Source organism: Herpailurus yagouaroundi, unplaced genomic scaffold (assembly GCF_014898765.1).
Source record: "Herpailurus yagouaroundi ecotype Mexico unplaced genomic scaffold, PumYag 100, whole genome shotgun sequence".
Classification (NCBI taxonomy): Eukaryota; Metazoa; Chordata; class Mammalia; order Carnivora; family Felidae; genus Herpailurus; species Herpailurus yagouaroundi.
This window is the reverse complement of record NW_024412391.1, coordinates 61,484,873-61,508,742: the sequence shown is the minus strand read 5'-3', so window position 1 is coordinate 61,508,742 and position 23,870 is coordinate 61,484,873. Positions and strand designations below refer to the sequence as shown.

At 41.7% G+C, this 23,870-nt stretch overlaps 1 protein-coding gene across 3 annotated transcripts in view; it reads right to left on the bottom strand.

Annotated features, from left to right (window-relative positions):
- Nucleotides 1-4,698, bottom strand: part of SLC25A13 (solute carrier family 25 member 13) — a 186,707-nt gene extending 182,009 nt beyond the window's left edge. For 2 of the 3 annotated variants that reach the window (XM_040472602.1, XM_040472604.1), the window contains exon 1: nt 4,488-4,697. Coding sequence is in view for 1 of the 3 variants with exons in the window: in XM_040472601.1 (XP_040328535.1) it covers nt 4,488-4,502 (15 nt within the window). In the remaining 2 variants the exon portion in view is untranslated. Of the gene's footprint in view, nt 1-4,487 lie in introns of all 3 variants that reach the window. The other variant, XM_040472601.1, reaches the window with a different exon arrangement.
- Nucleotides 4,699-23,870: the final 19,172 nt, after the last annotated feature.

Below are 23,870 nucleotides of genomic sequence, written 5' to 3'. Positions count from 1 at the left end.
TGTGCTACAAACTACTGGACTAGGAAGACCAGGAAATACATACGTCCATAACTGATAACATGTGAATTTTCACATGCACCTTTGCAAACAGAACTCTTTTTAAGGCCTGGGAGAGGTGGAGACCGGTTAAGAGCAAAGACACTGAAAAAATACTGGCAAGGTTCAAATCCAGGCTGTATCACTTACTTACTATATAACTTTAAGGAAATTACTTAACCTTTCTGGACCTCAGTTTTCTCACCTATTAAAATAAGGACAAAAATCGCACCCTTCTTGCTATTATGAAAAGTAATTGAGTTATTATTTGTAAAGCACTTGGGAAAGTTCCTGGCACATAGCAGACACTGTGTAAGTGGTTCTTACATAAAAATCTGGCTTACTCTGAAGCACCTAATTTCCCTCCTAAGCCATCTCCCCTCTCTCATGCGCTCTACTCTCTACCCAAACTACCACGCAGGCAGACCCTAGGGAGCACAGGGTAAGAGCAGACTCTGGAGCCAGACTGGCTGGACGTGAACTCCAGCTCCTTCACTTCCTAATTATCTGCTCTTCAGCCACTTACATCAACTCTTGGTGTCCAGAGTCATCATCTGTAAATCATGGATGATAGCATGTAACTCACAGGACTGCTACAGGATACAGGTAAGTTACTAACAAGAAGCATTAGACCAAACCTCTTATCTAGTAAGTACTCAGGGAGGGTTCGCTGCTCTTTTATGGATTTCATTACCTGCTATCCTATCCCCTACAAGTAGCAAGTGTTGTCACTTCGGCCTTACATTTGTGGTTTCTTATCACTGGAACGGGTCTTCGCTCTTTCCCCAGCCATTCTTGCTGAAATACCACCACTTTTGAGAGGTTTCCTCCTTCCACCCCCACAGAATCCATCTCCTTCCCCAGTGCTTCCATAGCCCCTTTTGTGGCACTAACCACTACTTAGGGCACTTCCATGACAGGATTCAGCCTATAGTATAGTTGTGGTTTTCTAGAAGGCCCAAAAGGAGACCAATTCATTTTCACATCCTCAGTTTAGTCCCATTTGGAACATTAGAAAGAACATGATACACAACTCTGAAGCAGTCAGTGATCAGTGATCATAGCAACAACTCCTCCAAGAATGCAGTATCAATCCTAAGTGTTCTAGTCCTACAGACCAAATTTTCATTATTATTAATGCTTCAATTTGTTCCAAATTTCCTTTGGTTCTAGGCCAAATTATCAGTCCATGTCCAGTTTTATATCTGAACATCTCTCACGCCTGAACTCAAGTAAGCATTCTCTAACTTTTAAGTTTCATCTAGTTTCATTTCATCATTATTAATGTACAAATTCAACCAATGACCAAGAGGGAATGTTCGCTACAACCAAATGGGGGCAAAGGGGAAGGGGAGGTTTCCCCTTATTACTACTTTTTAAAAATGCATTTTTTGTGAAGTTGCATGAAATATCATTTAAAAACTCATTTACATTTTAATACATGCAGGGCAGTGCTTGGAAGGTTTTAAAAGAAATACTGAAAACGACACAAATAGTACAGGCAGACCACTTACCATTTACCATATAGGAAGGGAACCTTAAGAAAGTAGGCAGCAAGAGAATGGAAGTTTTTTGAGTCTGTCTCAAAATAATTAAGAGTTTTAGATCAATGTTACCTCATGAAAAAACAAATATCTTTTGCATCATTATGCAGAAGTCTTCATGCAGAAATCAAAATAAAAGCAGACCAAAGACTAGATTCTTGGCCTCTTGGCCTTCCTATGCGAACTATTTAAAGGAAGAGGGACATGAATAATTAGTTACACTTGGAGGGGGAAAAAAAAGAACAAGGAAACTCAGAATAAATGATTAAGAGATCAAGAAACTGCTAGGTGTGGTTAAGTTCATCCAGAAAATATCAGACCTGCTTAATTAAATATTCAAACAATTCTCCACAGTGAGTGCTGAAATTCACCTACAATTGTTGAGTTTCAGATTCTTGGCCCAACCTCTGGGACATTCCATCGGAGTGGGCTCTCTCCTAGGCAGGCTCTTCAAGTTTTAAGAGGGGATGTCAATCCTGCTTGTAAATGAGACTGTTAAACCCATGGCTCTGTGTTCAATGCAGCAACATGGACTAACTGCACGCCAGGAAAAGGCTAACAGCGCAGCCTTTAACTCAGTCCACCCAGCACTGACCCGCAACTGACAGAATCACCTCACAAGGATAGTGCCCAAAGGCCACTAAGTAAGAGGCATTCTTAGACTAAAGTAGACCAGCACAGCTCGTTTTGGGAACTTTTAAGACTACATTTACTGCACTGCCCTGGAGCTACAAGGAGGGACATTATTAAAAATGGCCTTATGGAACCCACAGACATATATTTGTGGTCATGAGCTAGTTCTGAATGCAGTTTGCTCACAGCACATAAAAGGACATGGGGAGAAACTGCCCTCAGTACAAGGAGACTTCTCTCCCAAGTAACTGACTGACCTTGCTGATCATTTCCTCTTTACTCTGGCTGCTAGAAAATGCAGTCACCTCTAGCAAGTACCTCCTTATTTTCCACTAATTTTAGTCATGGCTGCATCTTCCTTTCCCTTTATCCTGTCTTTTCTCATCTACTCTGACTTGATTTTGGTATCTTTTTGGATTGTAACTATATGTATATATAATATGAGCCATCAGAAATCCTGAAAACAGGCAAGGCTAAATGAATAAATAAACAAACACACAAGTTCCCAAAGAGTAAAAATGAAATGTTTCATCTTCCCCCTCACTACTTGGTTACAATTCAATTGCACTTATTGATATGATGTGATAGCTTAATATACAACCAAAAAGTTAAATCTGCTTCCATGTCACTTATTTTACGTCATACTAGTTCATGATCCCTTTCTTATACTCAAATTACATGTACATTCATCAGTTTAGGCCCCTCAATTATTTTATCTCCAAATTAAGTATAATTACTTAGTTCACATGCAGATATAAAAAATAATAAGAGCATGGGAATCGATTTTCACCTGTCTCCTGGAAGAAGTCACTTGGAAGGAACAAATTCATATCAGGCCTTGAAATCTTGACTGGATACAAATTTAATGCAAAGAAAAGGTCAAGAGCCATTGAGTTTGAAAGGGTTAATGTAGTTACCAAAAATAAATACCAGTGATCCTCAAAGAATCTACCTAAAATAGTTATATATACCAATATGTTCACACACACACACAAATACACTCATGCACACACCCAAGAACACACTCCTGAGGATGGAACTCAAGAGTCATTACAGAAAAGAAAAAGGCCACTTAGGCCACATAGCCTAGAAACATGAAGAAGCCTGCAGATTTGGGGAGTCTGGAGAAACTTAAGTCATAGAACAGCATTTAAATATATTTGTCTGCTTACAATTTCCATTGCAAATGTGATTAGTTTGCTTGAATAAATAGGAGTATGATGTGTTGGCCATGTTTTCCTCTTGAGGGTTATCACAGAGTTTTGATTAAGGACAAATGTTTGAAATGTTGGGTATATTTAAGTTCATTGCACTTAAAATGAACTAAGAAGTTGTATAGGCTTGATTAAAGGGCTGCCTTCGTGAACTTAAAATTAAAAGCAATAAATTCCAATGATTCAAGTGATTGGGACTAAGTATGGTATTCTGCCAGAAAAGTTGAAATGGAGTCCAAAGAGACTGAAATGGTGTCCAGGTTTCAAAAAATAGTGAAAAGAGGAAAGGTCAAGCTGTCGGAGCTGCCTTTCCTCCGGGTTAGTGAATGATTCACATTACGCAGAATTCCTTTTAAGTAAAACTTCACAAGAGTTACAGGCTCCCAGGACAATCTGTTTTGTCATTTCTAAAAAGAAGCCTCTCAAATGCTCAGAGGCCGGTACGTAAGTGTTGTCAGATGGGGAGAGGGGGCTGGAAGATGAGAAGGGGGGGCGGGGCGGGGACCCTCTCCATTTTTACCCACACGAGTGCAGACCAACTATTCCGAACAGTCTCTAAAACGGAAGTCAAGGTGACTTCTCCACCCTCGGGAGGGCGGAGCCTTTGAAACCTAATAGGATCTGGCTTCAGCCCGGGCGGTGCCGCCGGGAAAAAGCCCGAGTCAATAACAACCGGGGTCACAAGCAGGTGTGCTCTGAGGTGGCCGAGGGGACCTGAAGACCCCGGGCCCTCCTTCGCCCCGGGCGCACCTGGCTTCTCTAAGCCGACCTTGGCTCAGCCCGCCGAGCGCCAGCCCGGCACCGACTTCCCTCCCGGGCCAAGTGGGAGGGTTCAGCCGACAAAGTTTCTACTGCAAGGTCGGGCCTCCGTCCCCGCATGGGCCACATGTGCTGCCCGGGAGAAGCGGTCACCTCCCTCCTCCGCTGCTGCAAGGTGGAACAGCTGCCCCGGGCCCCTCTCTATTTGCTTTCCCCGTTGCACCAAGGCGGCACGTGAACGCCCGAGCCCTCGGGCCCCGGCCGGCCGGCACGCTCCCCGGGGCAACGGGCCTACGCTTACCTTGGCGGCCGCCATGCTTCGCCCCGGGTGCGGGTCCGGGCGCCAGCAGGACCCTCTCGGCGGCTGGATCTCACTGTGGGCCCTGGCGGCTCACTTCCCGTCCCGGCGGCAGCAGGGATGGCGATACAGCCCGGCAGCGTGCGCGCCTGGCCTGCCTCCCCACGCCCTCCCGCCGGCGCGGGTCAGACGGGCGCCGCCAGCCCATTGGCTGCGCCCGGCCCAAGCCGCCCGGGCGCGCGTGATCCTACGGCCTCTGCCCTGAGGCCGGGGCGGGCTCGGGTCCGGGGGCGGTGGACCGGCCGCGCGCACGTGACCCCGGCTGCGCTGTCCAGCGGCGAGGGCCGTGGGGCAGTGGTGGGGTGCGGTCCGCCCTCCTAGGGGTAGTTGGCCTTGCGAGGGAAGCTGCCGGATTCCGCCATACCAGGGGCTATTCCAGGGCCCTTGAGACCCGCAAGGAGGGGCACGCACCCGGGTGGGAAGTCCCCTTGGGTCACTGTTCAGCCAGATTTCCTCGTAGGTTCCCTTTTGAAGGGACTCCACTCTGTATTATGCTATAATGCATCCAAAAGCACTGGCCAGTCAGTGGGAAGATAGGAAAGGAGTATCACTAGCAAATCTACTTTTAGGCCAAATCTGTAAACTCTTAAGTACCAAATGGGTATGTATAATGCAGAACATAATTTGTGAGGCTATTTGATTTCAGCGCTGCCTATTAGGATCATAGAGGTCAAAAGATTCCCCCCCCCCACCAGATAGGCCCTGCTAAAATAGGTCAAAATTATAATGGAAAAATTAAATGTATAACCTCCAGAGATCTTAGCTTTCTTCATCAAAATTCCGTTCATTTATCTCTGCCATCAAAATTTATAATTAAGGCAATGGTGGTCAGGGAAAAGTGCTTTAAATATTTTGTTAATTACGGATATAACCTTTCAACAAAAGTGTTTATTACATAATTATGTTAATTAATCAACACTGATTGAGGGCCTACAGTGTGCTAGGTGCTGGAAACACCTAAATGACTTGAGATGGACTCAGCCCTTAAAGAGTTCAAGGGCTAGTGAGGAGGCAGACACATAGATAGTTAACTTCTATGTAAATAACCTGTTAAGGCAACAACCTGTTCCCAGGACACTGTAGGGACATTGAGGACTCTGGAAGTCCCTTAGGGGAGATGGTGCCTAAGCCGAATGTAGGAAAGTGGCTGTGTCTTGGGCCAATGAAGTGGAAGGCAAAGATTTCCCAGCCAGAGAAAATAAGGAGAGGCAGGAGGCCCAGAAATTGCTGGAGAACCACAGCAAGTTATGAAAGTCGTTGATCATGAAAGGTGACATGAGCTGTGGAACTGGTGGATGAAGAGTCTGGATGGACAGCTAGGGACCATGTCATGAGGGTGTTGGGTGCCATGCTGAAGGGTAGGCACCTTGACCAAAAGGCTTTTAGACAGGAAGAAGCATGGGAAGGTTTACAATATAGATGGATCACTCTGCTTGCAGTGTGGAAGATGAGGCAAGACTGAACTATTGGGACATTCTGACAGGACAGGCTGAGGGCCTGAAACCAGAGATGGGATAGGGCTAAAAGAATACAGAGGAGATAAAATTAGTCACCGGTGCTGAATAATTATATGTGGGGGTAAGAGAAAGAAAGGGAGTCACCCTGCCTTGCACATACATCCCTGGTATGGATGTTGGAAAGACACCACAGATCGGTAATAGAAGATCAGTTATACAAATGTGTGTCTGTAAGAGGATGTACAATATACAAATTATGTTGTAAAAGCCAGAAAAAGAAGCATTTTATTTTTAAAATTTTTTTTTCAACGTTTTTATTTATTTTTGGGACAGAGAGAGACAGAGCATGAACGGGGGAGGGGCAGAGAGAGAGGGAGACACAGAATCGGAAACAGGCTCCAGGCTCTGAGCCATCAGCCCAGAGCCTGACGCGGGGCTCGAACTCACGGACCGCGAGATCATGACCTGGCTGAAGTTGGACCCTTAACCGACTGCGCCACCCAGGCGCCCCAAAAGAAGCATTTTAAAAAGGAGCAATTGATTAACATACCCTTAAGAGATCTAACAAAGCCCCCCAAAACTTGAACATGTTCATAGGTGGAGGAGAAAAACCACGCAAAGAGTGAAAGAATAAAGACAAAGAGATTTGACAGAGAAAAGAATGGCAGGGGATGAACCTAAAGCTCATGTGGAGAGGTGGCTCCAGCTGCTGTAAAAGAATTTAAAAGTTCCAGAGAAAATGCAACCTCACGTAACAGAAAGCACATCGTTCAGTGCACGTTTGTTTTTAAGGGATCACTGAAGCTCTCCTCTTATAATGTAGATGAACTTTAAAAAATTTACGTGTGGTTTAAATCTGTCTTAACCAATATCAAGCGTATGGTTCAGTCATGTTAAGCACACTCACATTGTTGTGCAGTCAATCTCCAGAACTCTTTCCATCTTGCAAAACTAAAACTCTTTGCTTTATATTAAACAACCACTCCCAGGCCCCCTCCCCCACAGCCCCTGGCAACCACCATTCTGTCTCTATAAATTTGACTACTCTAGGTTCCTCATAAAAGTGGAATCACACAGTATTTGTCTTTTTGTGACCGGCTTATTTCAATGAGTAAAATGTCTGCAAGTTTTCATCCATCTGGCAGCATGGGCCAGAGTTTTAAGACTTTTTAAGACTGAGTAATAGTTCCTTAACTTTTAAAGAAAAAGAAAAAGAATCAAGAATCTGTTTGATTTTCTCTAGAAGTCTCGAAGAATTTAAGAAATCATAGTAATGACCAAAAAAAATCACTTATAATCCTACCCCCAGAGCTAGCCACTGGTAACATTTTACTGTATTTTCTTCAAGTCTGGATATCTCTATGTGTTTATGCAGAGAGAAAGAGAGAGATCTATTTTTTTTTAATTTTATTAATTTTTTTATTTTAATTCCAGTATGTTAACATATAGCATTATATTAGTTTCAGGTGTACAATATAGTGATTCAACAAATCTATACATTACTCAGTGCTCATCACAGTAAGTTTTCAGAGAGAGTTGCATTTTTTAAATTTAAATAGAAGGAATCATACTCTGTGTATAAGTTTCCTATGGCTGCTATAACAAAGCCACCACATACTTGTATTCTCTTACAATTACGTAAATGTATTCTCTTACAATTCTGGAGGCCAGAATTTCAAAATGAGCTGTAAGGGGCTAAAATCAATGTGTCAGTAGGGCTGTGCTCTCTCCAGAAGATTTAGGGGAGAATCTGTTTTTTACCTTTTCCAGGGGCTCATGACCCCTTTCCTGATCTTCAAAGCTAACATATATAGTATCTTCTGTCTCTGACTCTGCTTCCCTCACATGGTGTCTTCTGTCTGAGATCTCCTCTGCTTCCCCCTTTAAGGACACTTACTGTGACATTTAGAGCCAACCCAGATATCCAGAATAATCTGTCCATCTTTAGATCTTTAATCATATCTGCAAAGTCTCCACCATATAAGGTAACATTCATAGGCTCTAGAGTTTAGGATGTGGACATCTTTTGGGGGGTGGGGAGCCGTTAGTCCACCTACCAAGCCTACCACACTGTGGATGCAGGTATATCCACATATGGAACAAAGTGTACTTCAACTGAGTCAGACTCAGTTATTAAGCTTCTTCCTTCATTCTGGAATTATCCAAAATATGAAATTTTAAAGAAGTTTAACCGTCACAAGCCCTGAAATGGGAAAGATGCTCCTTGATTTCCACGTAACCTTTAAACATTAGCATGATGTGAAACATTATCCAGGAAGATAAAGTCGCCTGGGCACCTGCCACTTTGCCTCCCACCACTCATCATGTCCTGACAGGCTGAGGAGCACTCTGGTAAGCGACATGTCTCATACTCACCCCTTCTTTCTGCCCCCAGACTATCCTCTTTCCTACAATTTAAAAGTAGCTGACACTAAATTTTGACCAAAAATTATGGGTTGGAAGTTCAGTTGTGTCCCCCCAAAGTCCAAATCCCTTTTACCTCAGAATGTGCCTCATTTGGAAATTGAAGATGTAATCAGTTAAGATGAGGTCATACCAGAGTAGGGTGGGCCCTTAATCCACTATGACTGGTGTTCTTATAAGAAGCCACAGAGGGGCGCCTGGGTGGCTCAGTCGGTTAAGCGACCAACTTCGGCTCAGGTCATGATCTCACGGTCCGTCAGTTCGAGCCCCGTGTCGGGCTCTGTGCTGACTGCTCAGAGCCTGGAGCCTGTTTCAGATTCTGTGTCTCCCTCTCTCTCTGACCCTCCCCCCTTCATGCTCTGTCTCTCTCTGTCTCTCTCTGTCTCTGTCTCTCTCTGTCTCTCTCTGTCTCAAAAATAAACGTTAAAAAAAAAAAAAGCCACAGAGACACACAGGGAGAAGGCCAGATGATAAAAAACAAAACAAACAAACAAACAAAAAAAAAAAAAACAAAGATTAGTGCAACAAAGAAACCAATACAGGTCCCAAAGCCATCAGTCTTGAAGCACCAGACGCCAACCTGGCCGGCCAGGAAATCAGCCAGTCCAAATCATGAGGGACGCTCATGAGCTATGAAGGCACACAGCCTGAGCATGAGCTCAAGCCCCAGGATTTCAGAAGAGTGAACAGTGTGTCCTGCTCTGAGCTTTCACCTTTCCCAGGGCAGCCACACTTTGTTGGTGCCCTTTGACCATGCTCTTTTCCTCAGCTCCCTGAAAAACAAACAAGCAAACAAGAGGCCACTCTTGTGGCCACTACCACCACCAGATTACAGCATGCTGGAAAGGGTACTCCAGCAAAACACATCATCTACTGGAAATTTGACCATGTACTACAAACTGCAGTATGATCCTTTGTATGGATTGTGTTTTGCAAAGGTAATGCCAGGCTGGTAAAGGACATGTGTGACAGAGCAAAAGGAGCACCATGACATAACTAAATGAAGAGCTCCCAAGTTCTGACTTTGCACAGGCTCCAGGACCTTCTGTGGTGGTCCTTTGTTTTTGGAATCCTGCCACGTGTCAGATCAAGCATGATGAGCCTTCCCCGAGAGTGGGCTAAAGGTAGGTCAGAAATGAATATGACCTAGCTTCTTAGTAAATCCAACAGAGAAAGCTATGTCAACATTTTTTTCATTAAAAAGCAAAGAAAGGGAGGGAGGAAGTAGTCAGGATAAGGAAACAACACATCTTGAGAAAAGTGTGATTGAAAACAAATCCCCAAAGCTTTGAGATACGCTCTGAAAGCAAGGCCTTGAACAGCTACTTTCTGGGAGCAGAACAGGTATACACAAGCATGTGAACACTTGCCCTCATGTAGACCTGAAGGTAGACCTTGCCCTGAAGGTAGACCTTCAGTTTCACCAAATGCAAGATGTGAGTATCAAAAGTCATCCAAAAATGGAAATAGGGGCCATAATAGCAACCAGCCTTCTGCTGGGGAAAAGGAATCACAATTACTAACTTTACACAGAATTCATCCTAATGGTCAAGGGCCAAATACTGCAATTCAGGCATAAATGATTAGATTCCCAAGCACTGAAGTTATACACTTGGCAGGAGGCATAGGAAACCTCTAAAGTCTTCTACGGCAGCTACAAATTTGGGGATGAATTTAAATTTCTAGTTTCAAGTCCCCAGGGTACAGTGTTGACTGGTGAGAGTATCTAAATAAGATATTGGGACAACAGATGGCACATAGTACCCCAAAAAGTTCTGAGTTATGGAATTGCTGTGTATCTCAAGAGCATAAAGGACTCTTGAATGAAATGGAGTAGATAGCTGATGCTGACCAGTATTCATGGGACTATATACATTATTTATACTTCCATGGGGTGAGCGTTGATCATTACAGCCCCTGCCAGAGTGGTCTTATATTCTAGTGTTAAATCATTTCTCTGTCCTACATTATAAGGACTTGACCTGCTCACAGAAACAAAGGTGAAGAAGACACAGTCTTGACCCTCAGAGAATTCACAGATCTACCATTCAGGTCTTCGTCGAATGTCATATCAGAGAAATCTCTTGCCCCCACTCCATTCACCTCCTGCTTAGGTTTTCATTCTATCCCTTATCATCACCTGGCATACATTTATTTAGGTATTTGTTGTCTCCCTCCCCCCACTGGAATGAAAGCAGAGATTGTATCTCTGTTGGCTCATTGCCGCATGCCCAGTGTCTGCAACACTATCTGGTATGTACAAGGCACTCAGTAAAAATCCGTTTAATGTATGCTTTGAAAACATGAAGTCCTACACCTAGAGCACCAATACCTCTAAGGATTGAGGAAGATCACCCGACAAGGGCCAATGAGTAGAAGTTTAAATTAAGGACACCATGGTGACCTGGCTTCATCTACAATTTCAAAGCATGTTCAAAATTTCCTATGTGAAGGTGTTAGACCAGACCATTTGCTTGTCCCAGTACCTTATTCCAGCACCGTTCACTAATATCTTATACAACACTGACAAAAGAAGTAGGTAAATAAGAAATAGTAGGAATATTTTGAAGAGCATCTAATGGTATGAGTGCAACAGATGTCCAAACCATGCTGAAGTAAGGGTCATGCCTTGTAACCTGCTGTGTTGTACAGACCATGCTCAGAACCCTTGTGTATTGACTTCCTACTGCCATTGGAACAAGTTACCACAGATTTAGTGTTGCAAACAACATAAATTTATTATCTTACACTTTAGAAGTTCCAAATGGGTCAAATCAAGACATTGGCAGGGCTGTGTTACTCTCTGTCTGGAGGCTGTAGGAGAGAATCCATTTATTCCTTGCTCATTCGGCTTCTAGAGGTTACCTACACTCCTTGGCTCATGGTCCTCCTTCTCCATCTTCAATGCCAGCAACAGTGGGTCCAGTTCTTCTCATACCACATCAATCTGATCGCTTCTTCTGCCTTGCTCTTCTGTATTTAAGGACCCTTGTGATTGCATCAGGCTTACCCACATAATCCAGGATAACCTTCCAATATTAAGGTCAACTCATCAGTGTGTTAGTTTGCTAGGGCTTACCATAACAAAGTGCCACAGACTGGGTAACTTACACAATAGAAACTTATTTTCTCATAATTCTGGGGGTTAAAAGTCTGTGAACAATGTGTCAGCAAACTTAGTTTCTTCAGCAGGGTTAGTAAATCTCTCCCTTTGGTTAATGGACAACTGTCTTCTGCCTGTGTCTTCACATGGTCTTCCCTGTGTACATACCTGTGTCCTAATCTTTCCTTCTTATAAAGATACCAGCCATATTGGATTAAGGCCCATCCTAAGGATCCCATTTTAATTAAATACCCTATATCCAAATACAGGTACATTTCTTAGGTACTGGGAGTTAGGATTTCTATATATAAATTTTGAGGAATATACAATTCAGCTCACACTGATTAGCAACTTTAATTCCAATTCGGACCTCAATTCTCTTTTGCCATATAATGTAATGTAACATATTTCAGAGGTTCTGGGGATCAGGACATGAACATCTTTGGGAAGCCATTATTCTGCCTAACACACCTGGTTCTGAAGATGGTATCACTGGTGTAGCAAATCTTAGAGAAGTCATAGTTCTTAGAGAAGAATATTTAATATGTTTAACCATAGTTCCATAAGATCCCAGTAATTACTCACAGGACTTATGTCAAGTCTTTGAAGAGACTGAGCTCTGTTTCTATGGCCTGGAACCAGAATACCCCAAATCTTTCACCAGGTCCAAGTCTGTGCTTATGAATCTGGCTGATATCCCCTGAGTCCAGCAGGCTACTCAAAGCAGTGGCAAATCACGCTTAGGCTACCCTGGGCCCTCAGTGCACTCAGGAGGGGTGTATCAGAACAGTCAAGTGCTTCAGCAGGCCAGCGTCAGATCAGCAGAAAGGAGCAGAAGCCAGTAATATGCACAGGGAGCTCTCCATCCCTGGCCATTTGTAGTATGGAACATTTCTTTTAGTGTAGCCATTTCTTTGGCAATAATTCCTAAAACTCTTCATCAAGAGCTCTATAATTCTTTAAGAAAATAGATACTTGGGGGGCACCTGGGTGGCTCAGTCAGTTGGGCATCTGACTTCAGGTCAGATCATGATCTCACAGTTCAGGGGTTTCAGCCCTGTGTTAGGCTCTGTGCTGACAGCTCAGAGCCTGGAGCCTGCTTCAGATTCTGTGGCTCCCTCCCTCTCTCCCCCTCCGCTGCTTTCTCTCTCTCTCTCTCTCTCTCTCTCTCTCTCTCTCTCTCTCTCTCTCAAAAATAAACATAAAAAATTAAAAAAAGAAGAAGAAAATACTCAGTAAAACCATCTTACCAAAACTGGTTTAAGGAGACCTGTATTTTTATAAAACGCAAACACCACCACCACCAACAACAGCAATGAACTCTATTCAGGTATTATTTATCTCTTTTGCACTCTTCTTTATAGCTAATCAAGATGTAGAAAAAATGAGAACTAGTTGGGCCATGTAGATTCTACCACTAGCTCTTATTATTATATTCTCATCTGTCTATTTGTTTAACTAGCTTCAGATAGCATGGTGAGTTAAAAATCAGACCTTTATTTGAGTCCCAGCTCTGCCACTTTTGGCTGTGCAACCTTTGGTCAGTAGTAAACCTCTCTGAGCCTCAGTCTCCTGATCTGTAAATGAAATTTTTAAAAATACCCATTTTGCAAGGTTGCTATGCTATTGAACTGAATGTATAAATCATCTGGCATGTAAAAATATGTTATAAATAATAGTCACACTAGAATGAAAGGGTCAGAGCAGCTGTCCTCCTTGACTCCTTGCTGTTCTGATGTTGTCTGATTCTATTCTAGCATTACTGCTTCCAGTATTCTGTTAAGCGGATGAAGACTGTTTCTTCCTAGGCTCACTGTCCCAGAATCTTTCATTCCACTTAGAAGTATTGGAAAATCTACTTTGGAAGCTGAAAATTGAAACAGCAATGAGGCAGAGAACAGGAGAGCACTTGAGTATTTATGAACAACCTATTAACGTTAGCCCTAGGTTCCCAATTTAAGGATATTGGACCAGATGGTCCTTGTCCCAACTTGTTTGTCAGTTGGATACAATCACAATTCCAGCCTCAGGGCCACAGCCTCTACAGTGCTTTATCTTACCTCCTGCTGTCACTGCCTGAGTCCATTAGGGATCTGCTGCTGGAAAGAGAGGCCAGCGCATTCACCCTCCAAGGACTCTTGTAGGTGGTGGAGCTCATTCTCTTAAGGTCGTAATGCAGCCAAGATCTTTAAATATCAACAGTTAAAATTAAGAAGAAACTCACCAGATACCAAAAGGGGCAGGAGAATTCAAACTCTTACTGAAATGTCTAGCTTTTCACCATGAGACTCCACGTAATGTGGCTCCTCCTGCCTCTCAGGCTGTCTCACGCCTTACTTCCTGACTGCCTCCAGTTCCTCTACCGGCAGAGCTTTCCCAGCCCAGGGCCTCTGCACCGACTGTTTGGCCTGCCGGGAACACCACAGTCCCACTCCCTTATCCTCTTCTTCATCCTCAGGTCCTCAGGGGTACCTTCTCTGACCTCCTTTCTAAAGAAGGAACTCCTGTTACCCTCTATGTCTGCATCCCGTTTCTGGTCTTTTTAGCACTTTGTGACAGTGAGTTAATTGCTTGTGTTTGTTTGCTTGTCCGTTTTCTAGGCTTTGGTGTGAAAAGTTACTTGGGACAGAAAGATTGGAGCTAGACAGAGATCAGACTAATGGGCTCTAATTCTGGGGTAGATCGTGGACCTTTCTCCTGGTAAATGACCTGATTCAATAACTTGATCAACATCACCAAGAGTAAATAACTTGAGACTTCATGTGATGGACCGAGAGGGGACCTGGATTTTAGTTCCAATCCAAGTCTGCCACTAAGTGGCTTTATCACTGTGTGCAAATCACTTCTCCCCCTCCAGGACTCAGTATTTTTACCGATGAAATGAATGTGCTTAATTTTGAAGATGCTCGATCACCTTTCTTCTCCCGATTCATTTAAACAGAAAGCCAGTCTGCCAACCTCAGACATAGGTGGAATAGGAAGCCATACTTTAGTGAGAGTGGGATGGGATGGGATGTATCAAGGACAGTGATGGCCTCTGTCCTTTAATAAGGGAACAGATCTCTATTGATCTAGTCACACACTCTGGCAAGATTCATAGATTGGATAGGTGACTGCATACTTCATAAGGCAGAACCACCAAAGGTACATGATCTCCTGTCACAAACTGTGACAGGTATTTCCTCCAAAGCCCCTGGTTAATGTAGACAGCTGTCCTAGTAGAGCCAGCCAAAGAGCCATTTACACGTTTGGAAGGCCCAGGCTAATGGGACACGGAACAGAAGTTGTTGGGGGAAAGATCCCTCCAGAATTTTGCTGCCCAATGCTGTAACACAAGCTGCATGTGGCTACTGAGCACTTGACATGGGGCTAGTGTGAACTGAGATGTGCTGAAAATATAAAATGCCTGTTGCACTGCAAAGATTTTAGTATAGAAGAGCAGATATAAAATGTCTCCCTAAATAACTTTTAAATTTATGATGTGTCGAAATAGCAATAGTTTAGACATGTTGGGTTAAATAAAATGTATTCTTAAAATATATTTTATGTGTTTCTTTTAATGTAGCTAATAGAAAATTTTAAATTACTGAGGGTTTCGCATAATGTTGCTATTGAATAGTGCTGATCTAGAGCTAGTTGTGTGTGTGTGTGTGTGTGTGTGTGTGTGTGTGTATGTGTGTGAGTGCAGGCATGCATGGGGAAGGGGCAGGTAGAGAGAGGGAGAGGGTAGAAGAGTTGGTACAGCAAAGGGAACACTGATGGAGGAGATGGGAGTGGGTCAAGGAGACATTCTGCCTAACGTGTCCCCAGTCTGTACTCAAGCACACCATCAGGCAGCAAGCTAAGAAAAGGTTGGCAATGCCAGGGCATGGGGTCGGAATCCCATGGTAAAAAGGTAAAAGAGGTAAAAAGTTGAGGGACTTTCAGGATATGTGACTTCACGTGAAGATAGGATAAGATGAACTGGATGAAGCAGGAGGCTGAGAAATGAAATACAATTCTATTACCCCACCCAGCCCTCAAAACTGCACCACACCCCACACTTGCACACTGGTAAAGAGAGTTATAAATGGGAAGGAGAAAGGCTAAAATAAGCCTGGTGGTGGACTAAACATAGACTGAGTTTGTTGCATAAAGGATCATTTATTTTAAAATTCTGATTCGATATAGGAAGTTTTAACAACACAGAAAACAACAAAGAAGAAAAATAAAATCATCCATATTTCCCCAATCCAGTTATAACTACTTGAATATTTTAAAGTAATTTTCTTCCAGTTCTTTTCTTTGTATGCATGAGTGTGTGTTATAATGATGTGTCATATTATTGGGATTACACAATTTGTATATCCTACTGTGTCACTTAACAATATGTCATAAAAATTATATCGTGTCACTAATTAAAACACTCGAAAAACATAATTATAAATGTTACCTGATATTACATCACAAGAATTTGTCAACACTTCAACCATTCTCTAATGGTTGGGAGTTTTAAGTCATTTGTCATTTTTCTCTATCATTGGTAAAATATGATAAATACCTTTCTACATATTTGTTCTAATTGTCTAACCCCCACTGCTGATGGTGGGGGTAACAAGGCTGTGCTGATGAGAGAATTATTGAAGCACATGCTTAGAATATTTATTTACAAAAGCCATTATGGAGAATGCAAAGGAGGTCAATGAGTGTCCTCATATGCCTAATTTTTTTTTAATAGAGGGAGTCAGTTGAATCAACTCATTTTTAAGTTTTCTTCCTATTTTGAAATTTTATGTCTGACTCTTTAGAAAAACATTTTAATTTTTCATTCTTTGAGGGGTTTGTCATTAAAATACAGAAAAGCATTTTATAATTTTTCTTACCGCGATGATTTAGAACATGCTTTGACCGTTTAGCTTTCCACATGACTTTCAGAAATATCTTCCCTTTGTACTGACTACAAATCAATTCTCTCTATCCCACATTTACTTTAGAAGAATTAGAAACACAGACAAACTTTTAAGGTACACTAAAACTGAAAATAACTCATATTAAATATCAGACATGCTGAAATCCAGTGTCAAAAACTGTAAAGGGCTCTGAGATTTTAGTCTACTTGCAAGCTAACAAGTTTCCATGGATGCCGGCAAAAGACATGAGACTCCGGGGTCAAAGATAAAGGACAGTTTATTGTTCACAGTAATAGCGATAGCCAGGGTATCAGTTTTGGTTTCCCTAAGCCTTGGTTCCCACAAGGCAGCACAAAGAGGGCCAGGTGATACTTGTACATGCAGTTATTTGCATTATAGGGGAGGAAACCTAAATCTTTTATAAGGGACAGTAAGCATGCTGTTCTGTGTCCAGGAGTTTCCAAGGCTGTGTCCTTACATAATTTGGAGCAAAGGCCATAGAGCCTCTACTAATTAGATGTGCAAACATGCAAGAGACCTGTATAGAATAAATTTTTTTAAGTTTATTTATTTATTTTGGAGGGGAAGAGAGAGAGAGAGAGAGAGAGAGAGAGCAGGGCAAGGTCAGAGAGAGAGAGGAAGAGAGAGAATCGCAAGCAGGCTCTGTGATGTCAGCACAGAGCCTAACACGGGGCTCCATCTCATGGGTCATGAGATCATGGCCTGGGCTGAAATCAAGAGTCAGATGCTTAACAGACTGAGTCACCCAGGCACCCCAAGAATTATCTTTAATAGGAGCATGAAGATGGTATTAGGAACTGGTTGGAATGTATCTGGACACCTTATTCATGAGACTTGTTATTTCCATCAGAACCAACCCAAGGCCTCTTTTTGTCTGGCATACTGTATTTTCTTTCCATATTCCTTGTCCACAGAAGTTAATGTGTGTATGCATAAGCTGTAAAGCAGCCTGTATAGATATTTATCCAGATCTAGATACAAAGCTATCATGTCCACTTCCACGAGTACAGTCACAGCAAGCCATCCCAGCTCTGCCAGCAAGACTACAAGTGCTTAGGAAACAGATTAAGGGGCTTACCCTCTCCCTCCCAGAGAACGGGATGGAATAACACCCACATGCTCCTTACAATTACCTACATCCACTGAATATGGCTGAAATGCCACTGATCACCAGTAATAGTCTAAAAGGAGGCCTCACCAAAAAGATTTGTTCCCTGAGGGAAAAGTCTTCATAACGCTGGCATGAATAAGTTATGAAAAGCCTTCACAACTGAAAGAGACATAATCATCATTCATGTATAACAGATTTGTTTATTCTGTAAAGATTCATTTCAGTTGATTAATTATCAGTATCTGCTGATGGTGGGGGTAACAAGGCTGCGCTGATGAGAGAATTATTGAAGTACATGCTTAGAATATTTATCACTGAGCACATATTGTATAAATTTAGCATATTTATCATGTTCTTTTTGTATGGGCTCTTTCTTCCCCAAAATAGATTAAGCAGTACTGCCTATGCTGTAGGCACTTTCCCTTCCACGTATGGTACTTTATTATTTATAGAGAAATTTACTGTTTTTATATGTAATACCAATACCCCTAATGGAAATAAGTGTGACACTGTGAGTGGTTCTTGTGTCTTTCTCCACCTTAGGCAGACCTATTCAAAATAGACTGTAAATTGTCATCTCTAGCACATAAAATTTGGTCTTTGGCCAACCAATCCCCAATAGTACAACTACCATTTAAAGAAAAAGTGACAATTTTGTGTCAATTACAATTAAGAATTTTAAATGAGAATTAAAGGGAAAAGTTGGCAAAATTTAAAGTAAAATATTAAAGACAATATCATTCAACATAATCTATAAGTAAAGATCTTCAAAGGAACTTTTCATTCCATTTATTGAATATGATAGTAAGAACTACCATTTATTGATACCCAATTATATGTCATACCTTGAACTAGATGCTTTAGATATGCTTTTGCATTCAGTCTCCAATACTCTTGAAGCTCCTATTATTATTATCTGACCACACCTTAAGAAAGTAAGGCAGGGGCGCCTGGGTGGCGCAGTCGGTTGGGCGTCCGACTTCAGCCAGGTCACGATCTCGCGGTCTGTGAGTTCGAGCCCCGCGTCGGGCTCTGGGCTGATGGCTCAGAGCCTGGAGCCTGTTTCCGATTCTGTGTCTCCCTCTCTCTCTGCCCCTCCCCCGTTCATGCTCTGTCTCTCTCTGTCCCAAAAATAAATAAACGTTGAAAAAAAAAATTAAAAAAAAAAAAAAGAAAGTAAGGCATAAAGAGACTGGGTCACTTGCCTAATATCACTGATTTATATGTCACCAAGTTGGGATTCAAATTACTCTCTTTTTCCTGAATTGAGGCTCTCAACTACCATGCTGGATTACTTTCTCTTCTGGTCCTTAGGCAAGGCCATTATACAAGGATGGTGATCCCAGCTCCAACAATACTATCTTTGTGATATTTTTACCTTCTTTGGGTCCCAGTTTCTCCATAGTCTTGCCCCATCTCGTCTATCTGTATAGCTTCAATGTCTCACTCTCAAATAGTTATCTCTTTCCTTATCTCTCTTCCTGAGCTTCTGACTCATACTAATTATGTATGTATTTATCTTCTGGTCATAAGTACTTTTTTTAATATGTCCAAATTGGACACTATCTCAAACAGCCCCTCCTCATTTTGACCTCTATTTCAACAAATGGCACCATCAGCCACCTTGTTGCCCAAACTACAATTGTGGGTGGGGGGCACTCTTGACTCCACTCTTTCTCTCACACTCCACATCGCTTCAATCACTGTATATTCAAGTACTGTAGATTCTACCATGTAAATACCCCTTCTCTCTACCACCACCACTATGGTAATGTAAGCAGGATCATCTCTCCTGAAGAATTCTGATAATCTCTTAAATGATCTCCCTGCCCCACTTTATTCTCCTCCACACTGTTCTTCATCCTGCAACCAAACCTCATCAGACCACTCCTTTATTCAGAATCTTTCAATAGCTCCCTGTTGTCCTGAAATTCCCAAGAACATAATGTTGCTTGCTGGCTCCTGTATACAACTTCAGCCTCATCTTTTGCCACTTTCCTCCCTGCAACTTCTCCTTTAGTCAAGCTGCACTCATTTCAGTTTCTCAAACTCTTCTCCCACTCTCTTTTCCAATGTTGTTCATTCCACCAATGGGGAAGATGTTACTATTGTCACTACTCTCTCACTTTTCCTCCCAAATCATTGCCACATGGAAAGGACATAGCAGACTTTCAGTATCTGGTCCCAGTTGGGAACAACCCAATGCTTCCTGCTTTCTTGTCATGATGGCTCAATTTGCAGGTATCAATAGCACCTATGCTGCTCAAAGAAACCAAATCCTTTTATTTTCTCTCTCTACTGAACCTCTCAAATATTTGAAAATGTAATTGGATCATAACAAACATAGAAAATAGCCCTGAACATTTAAATAAGTGGTTTCCCTACAGGAAAATTGATCTCTGATTGATTAGGATGACTGATGATTTATGGTTGGGGTGTAGTAGGCTCAGCAGTTGCCACTGGGCCTACTTCTCAAAGGACTCATGATATCAAGTGTTACCATAACCCTGACACCCATGTACATATTAAATCAGAAGCTACCATTTGCTTTATTGCTGTTAAGCCTAGAATTTTATTATGCTCCTAGAACTTGTCAGAGACTCTGAGACATCATGAGGCTTGATGCAGCCACATGGAGCTATATGAAGCCCCATTGTTTATGGATCACTTTCTCTTCCATTTTCTCCCTCTTGTGACTTTTCCCATGAATTTTTTCAGCATCAGAAAAATGCATTCAAAAGATTATAAACAGCAGTTGGTAATCAGTGCATAACAGCTCTCTGGGTATAATACAATTAGGTGTACATTAGACACTGGGCATAATAAGAATACTGTCACTGTAATAGAACTCTGTCAAAGTATCAATGCCTCCCACTTTGAAAATACACAGATCAATTTTGTATTCCCTGTGGAAGGGGAACCATATAACAGTTTCATGGCATTACTCAGTGACAAAGTTCAACAGATTTTGCTTATCAAATTCTGAAGGAAGACCGTATACATGCAAATTTACATACTATTTAATATCCTTCAATCTCCTTCCTATTGAAGCTGTATGCTTGATGCTTTTAAGCTAAATTTAAGCAGGATTTTAAATTATGTTCATAGTTACTGGTCCATAGGTACCAGAGCATTAGTGAAAGAAATTTTATGTTGTTGAATATTGAATATGTCTCAATTAAAACTAAAATGCATCGCTTGTATAAAATATCCAGGAAAGACAAATATATAGAGACAAAAGTACATTAGTAGTTGCCAAAGGCTAGGGGTGGAAACAGGGGGTGACTGCAAATGAATAGGAGGTATCTTTTGGGGTGATGGAAATGGTTAAAAATTGGATTTTAGTAATGTGTGACTATAAACTGGCTAAAGATCATTGACTTGTTTATTTTAAGTGAGATAATTTTATTCTATATAAATAAAAAGATTAAAAAAACCAACTAAACTACAGTGAACATTCTTATACTCATCTTTGTGGTCCCGTATAAGTATATCCATAGAACTAATTTTGAGATGTATAATTGGTGGACCAAAGACATGCCTATTTTAAGATTTTCACAGAAACCACCAACTTATCTTTCAAATTTTATTCACCAATTTACTGTCCTACCAAAAATGTATGACACTATCCATTTCTCCATAACATTGCCAGCATTTGATAATATTAATCGTATGTTTTTGATACTGTAGCAAAATGCTTGTTGCCATCAATTTTTAATTACTGGACTTAGTTATCTTTAAAATATCCTTATTGGCCATTTGTATTTCTTTGCAAGTTATTCATGTCCCTTGTCCATTTTATTTCTTATTATTTTTTAATTTATTTGAGAGAGAGAGAGAGCACACGCCGGCATGTGTACCTGCATGAGCAGGGGAGGGGCAGAGGGAGGGAGGGAGGGAGGGAGGGAGAGAGAGAGAGAGAGAGAGAGAATCTTAAGCAGGCTCCATGCTCAGTGGGGAGCCCAAGGCAGAGCTGGGTCTTATGACCCTGGGATCATGACCTGAGCTGAAATCAAGAGTTGTACACTAACTGACTGAGCCACCTAGGTGCCCCTTAATTTTAAATTTTGAGATAATTACTGATTTTCATGAATTTTCAAAGACAGTACAGAAAGATGCCAGGTAGTCTTCACCCAGTTTCCCCTAGTGGTTACATTTTACATAATTATAATACAATGTCAAAGCAAGAAATCCATATTGGCACAACGTATGTGCATGTGTGTGTATGTCTCTGCCACTTTATCACATGTGTAGATTCATGTAGAAACCACCTCATCAAGACACAGAACTATTCCATTATCACAAAGATCTCCTTCATGCCACCTCTTTGTAGTCATAACCATATAACCATACCGCTATCTCCAAACATCCTCATCCCTAGCTACTAATGTGTTCTCCATCTATGTAATTTTGTGTTTTTTGAGAATGTTATTTAATGTAATCATAAAGGATGTGACCTTTGAGAGTGACTTTTTCACTCAGCTTAACACCCTTGAGGCCCATGCAAGTTGTCATATGTATCAAAAGTTTATTTCCTTTATTGTTGAGTAGTAGTCCATGGTATGGATGTAACCATTAACTGTTTTCAAATACCTTAAAAGTTTATAATGATTTTTACATTTTGAAAGAGTTGAAAATCATCAAAAGATGAATAATACTTAGTGGCACATGAAAACTATTTCACACATGAAAGCCAAATTTCAGTGTCCATAAATAATATTTTGTTGGAACACAGCCATGTCCATTTGTTTTGTATTCTCTAATATATGGCTACTTTCATGTTACAATGACAGACAAACAGTTGTGACGGTTACCACTGTCAGGAGGGTATAAAGCCAGAGAGAGGGAGGATTCTGCCTTGACTTCTCCTAGATAAGTCTTTCCTATTTCCTACCTTGCTACCCTAGCTGCTTAGTTTGTGTGACTTCTTGCCATTTACTCAAAATCTGACTTTCCTTTGCTAAATGAGAGCTTTGGAATGTCTTAAATTCTCTACCTTAGGGGCACCTGAGTGGTTGTCTGCTGTTAGTATGGAGCCCACTTCGGATCCTCTGTTCCCCTCTCTCTCCCTGCCCATCCCCCGCTCACAATCTCTCTCTCTCTCTCTCTCTCTCTCTCTCAAAAATGAATAGACATTAAAAAAAAACCTTTCTTCCCAATTTCCCATAAAACAATTAATCCCCAAATCCTTTAAAATATTCTCTACCTTAAATAGTTTTCATCACACATGAATAGACACTTCTCTAAAGAAGACATCCGGATGGCCAACAGGCACATGAAAAGATGTTCAGCGTCGCTCCTTATCAGGGAAATACAAATCAAAACCACGCTCAGATATCACCTCACGCCAGTCAGAGTGGCCAAAATGAACAAATCAGGAGACTATAGATGCTGGAGAGGATGTGGAGAAACGGGAACCCTCTTGCACTGTTGGTGGGAATGCAAATTGGTGCAGCCGCTCTGGAAAGCAGTGTGGAGGTTCCTCAGAAAATTAAAAATAGACCTACCCTATGACCCAGCAATAGCACTGCTAGGAATTTATCCAAGGGACACAGGAGTACTGATGCATAGGGGCACTTGTACCCCAATGTTCATAGCAGCACTCTCAACAATAGCCAAATTATGGAAAGAGCCTAAATGTCCATCAACTGATGAATGGATAAAGAAATTGTGGTTTATATACACTATGGAATACTACGTGGCAATGAGAAAAAATGAAATATGGCCTTTTGTAGCAACGTGGATGGAACTGGAGAGTGTGATGCTAAGTGAAAGAAGCCATACAGAGAAAGACAGATACCATATGGTTTCACTCTTATGTGGATCCTGAGAAACTTAACAGGAACCCATGGGGGAGGGGAAGGAAAAAAAAAAAAAAGAGGTTAGAGTGGGAGAGAGCCAAAGCATAAGAGACTGTTGAGAACTGAGAACAAACTAAGGGTTGATGGGGGGTGGGAGGGAGGAGAGGGTGGGTGATGGGTATTGAGGAGGGCACCTTTTGGGATGAGCACTGGGTGTTGTATGGAAACCAATTTGACAATAAATTTCATATATAAATTAAAAAAATAGTTTTCATCACAGTCTCATTTCCCTTTACATAAAGGATGCAGAACTTCAGAAATGCATAATTCTGGCATCCAGGACTCTATTCTGACAGAAACAGCTTAGCCACAAGGCTAAAGCAACTAGTGTATGACATTACAGAGAGGCAGTATAATATAGTGAAGCCCGCGAATCTTGGGAAGGTTAGTTAACCTGTATGCATCTCAGCATACCTGTGAAATGGAAATCATTATAATGATCTAAGTTCTACAAGATCTG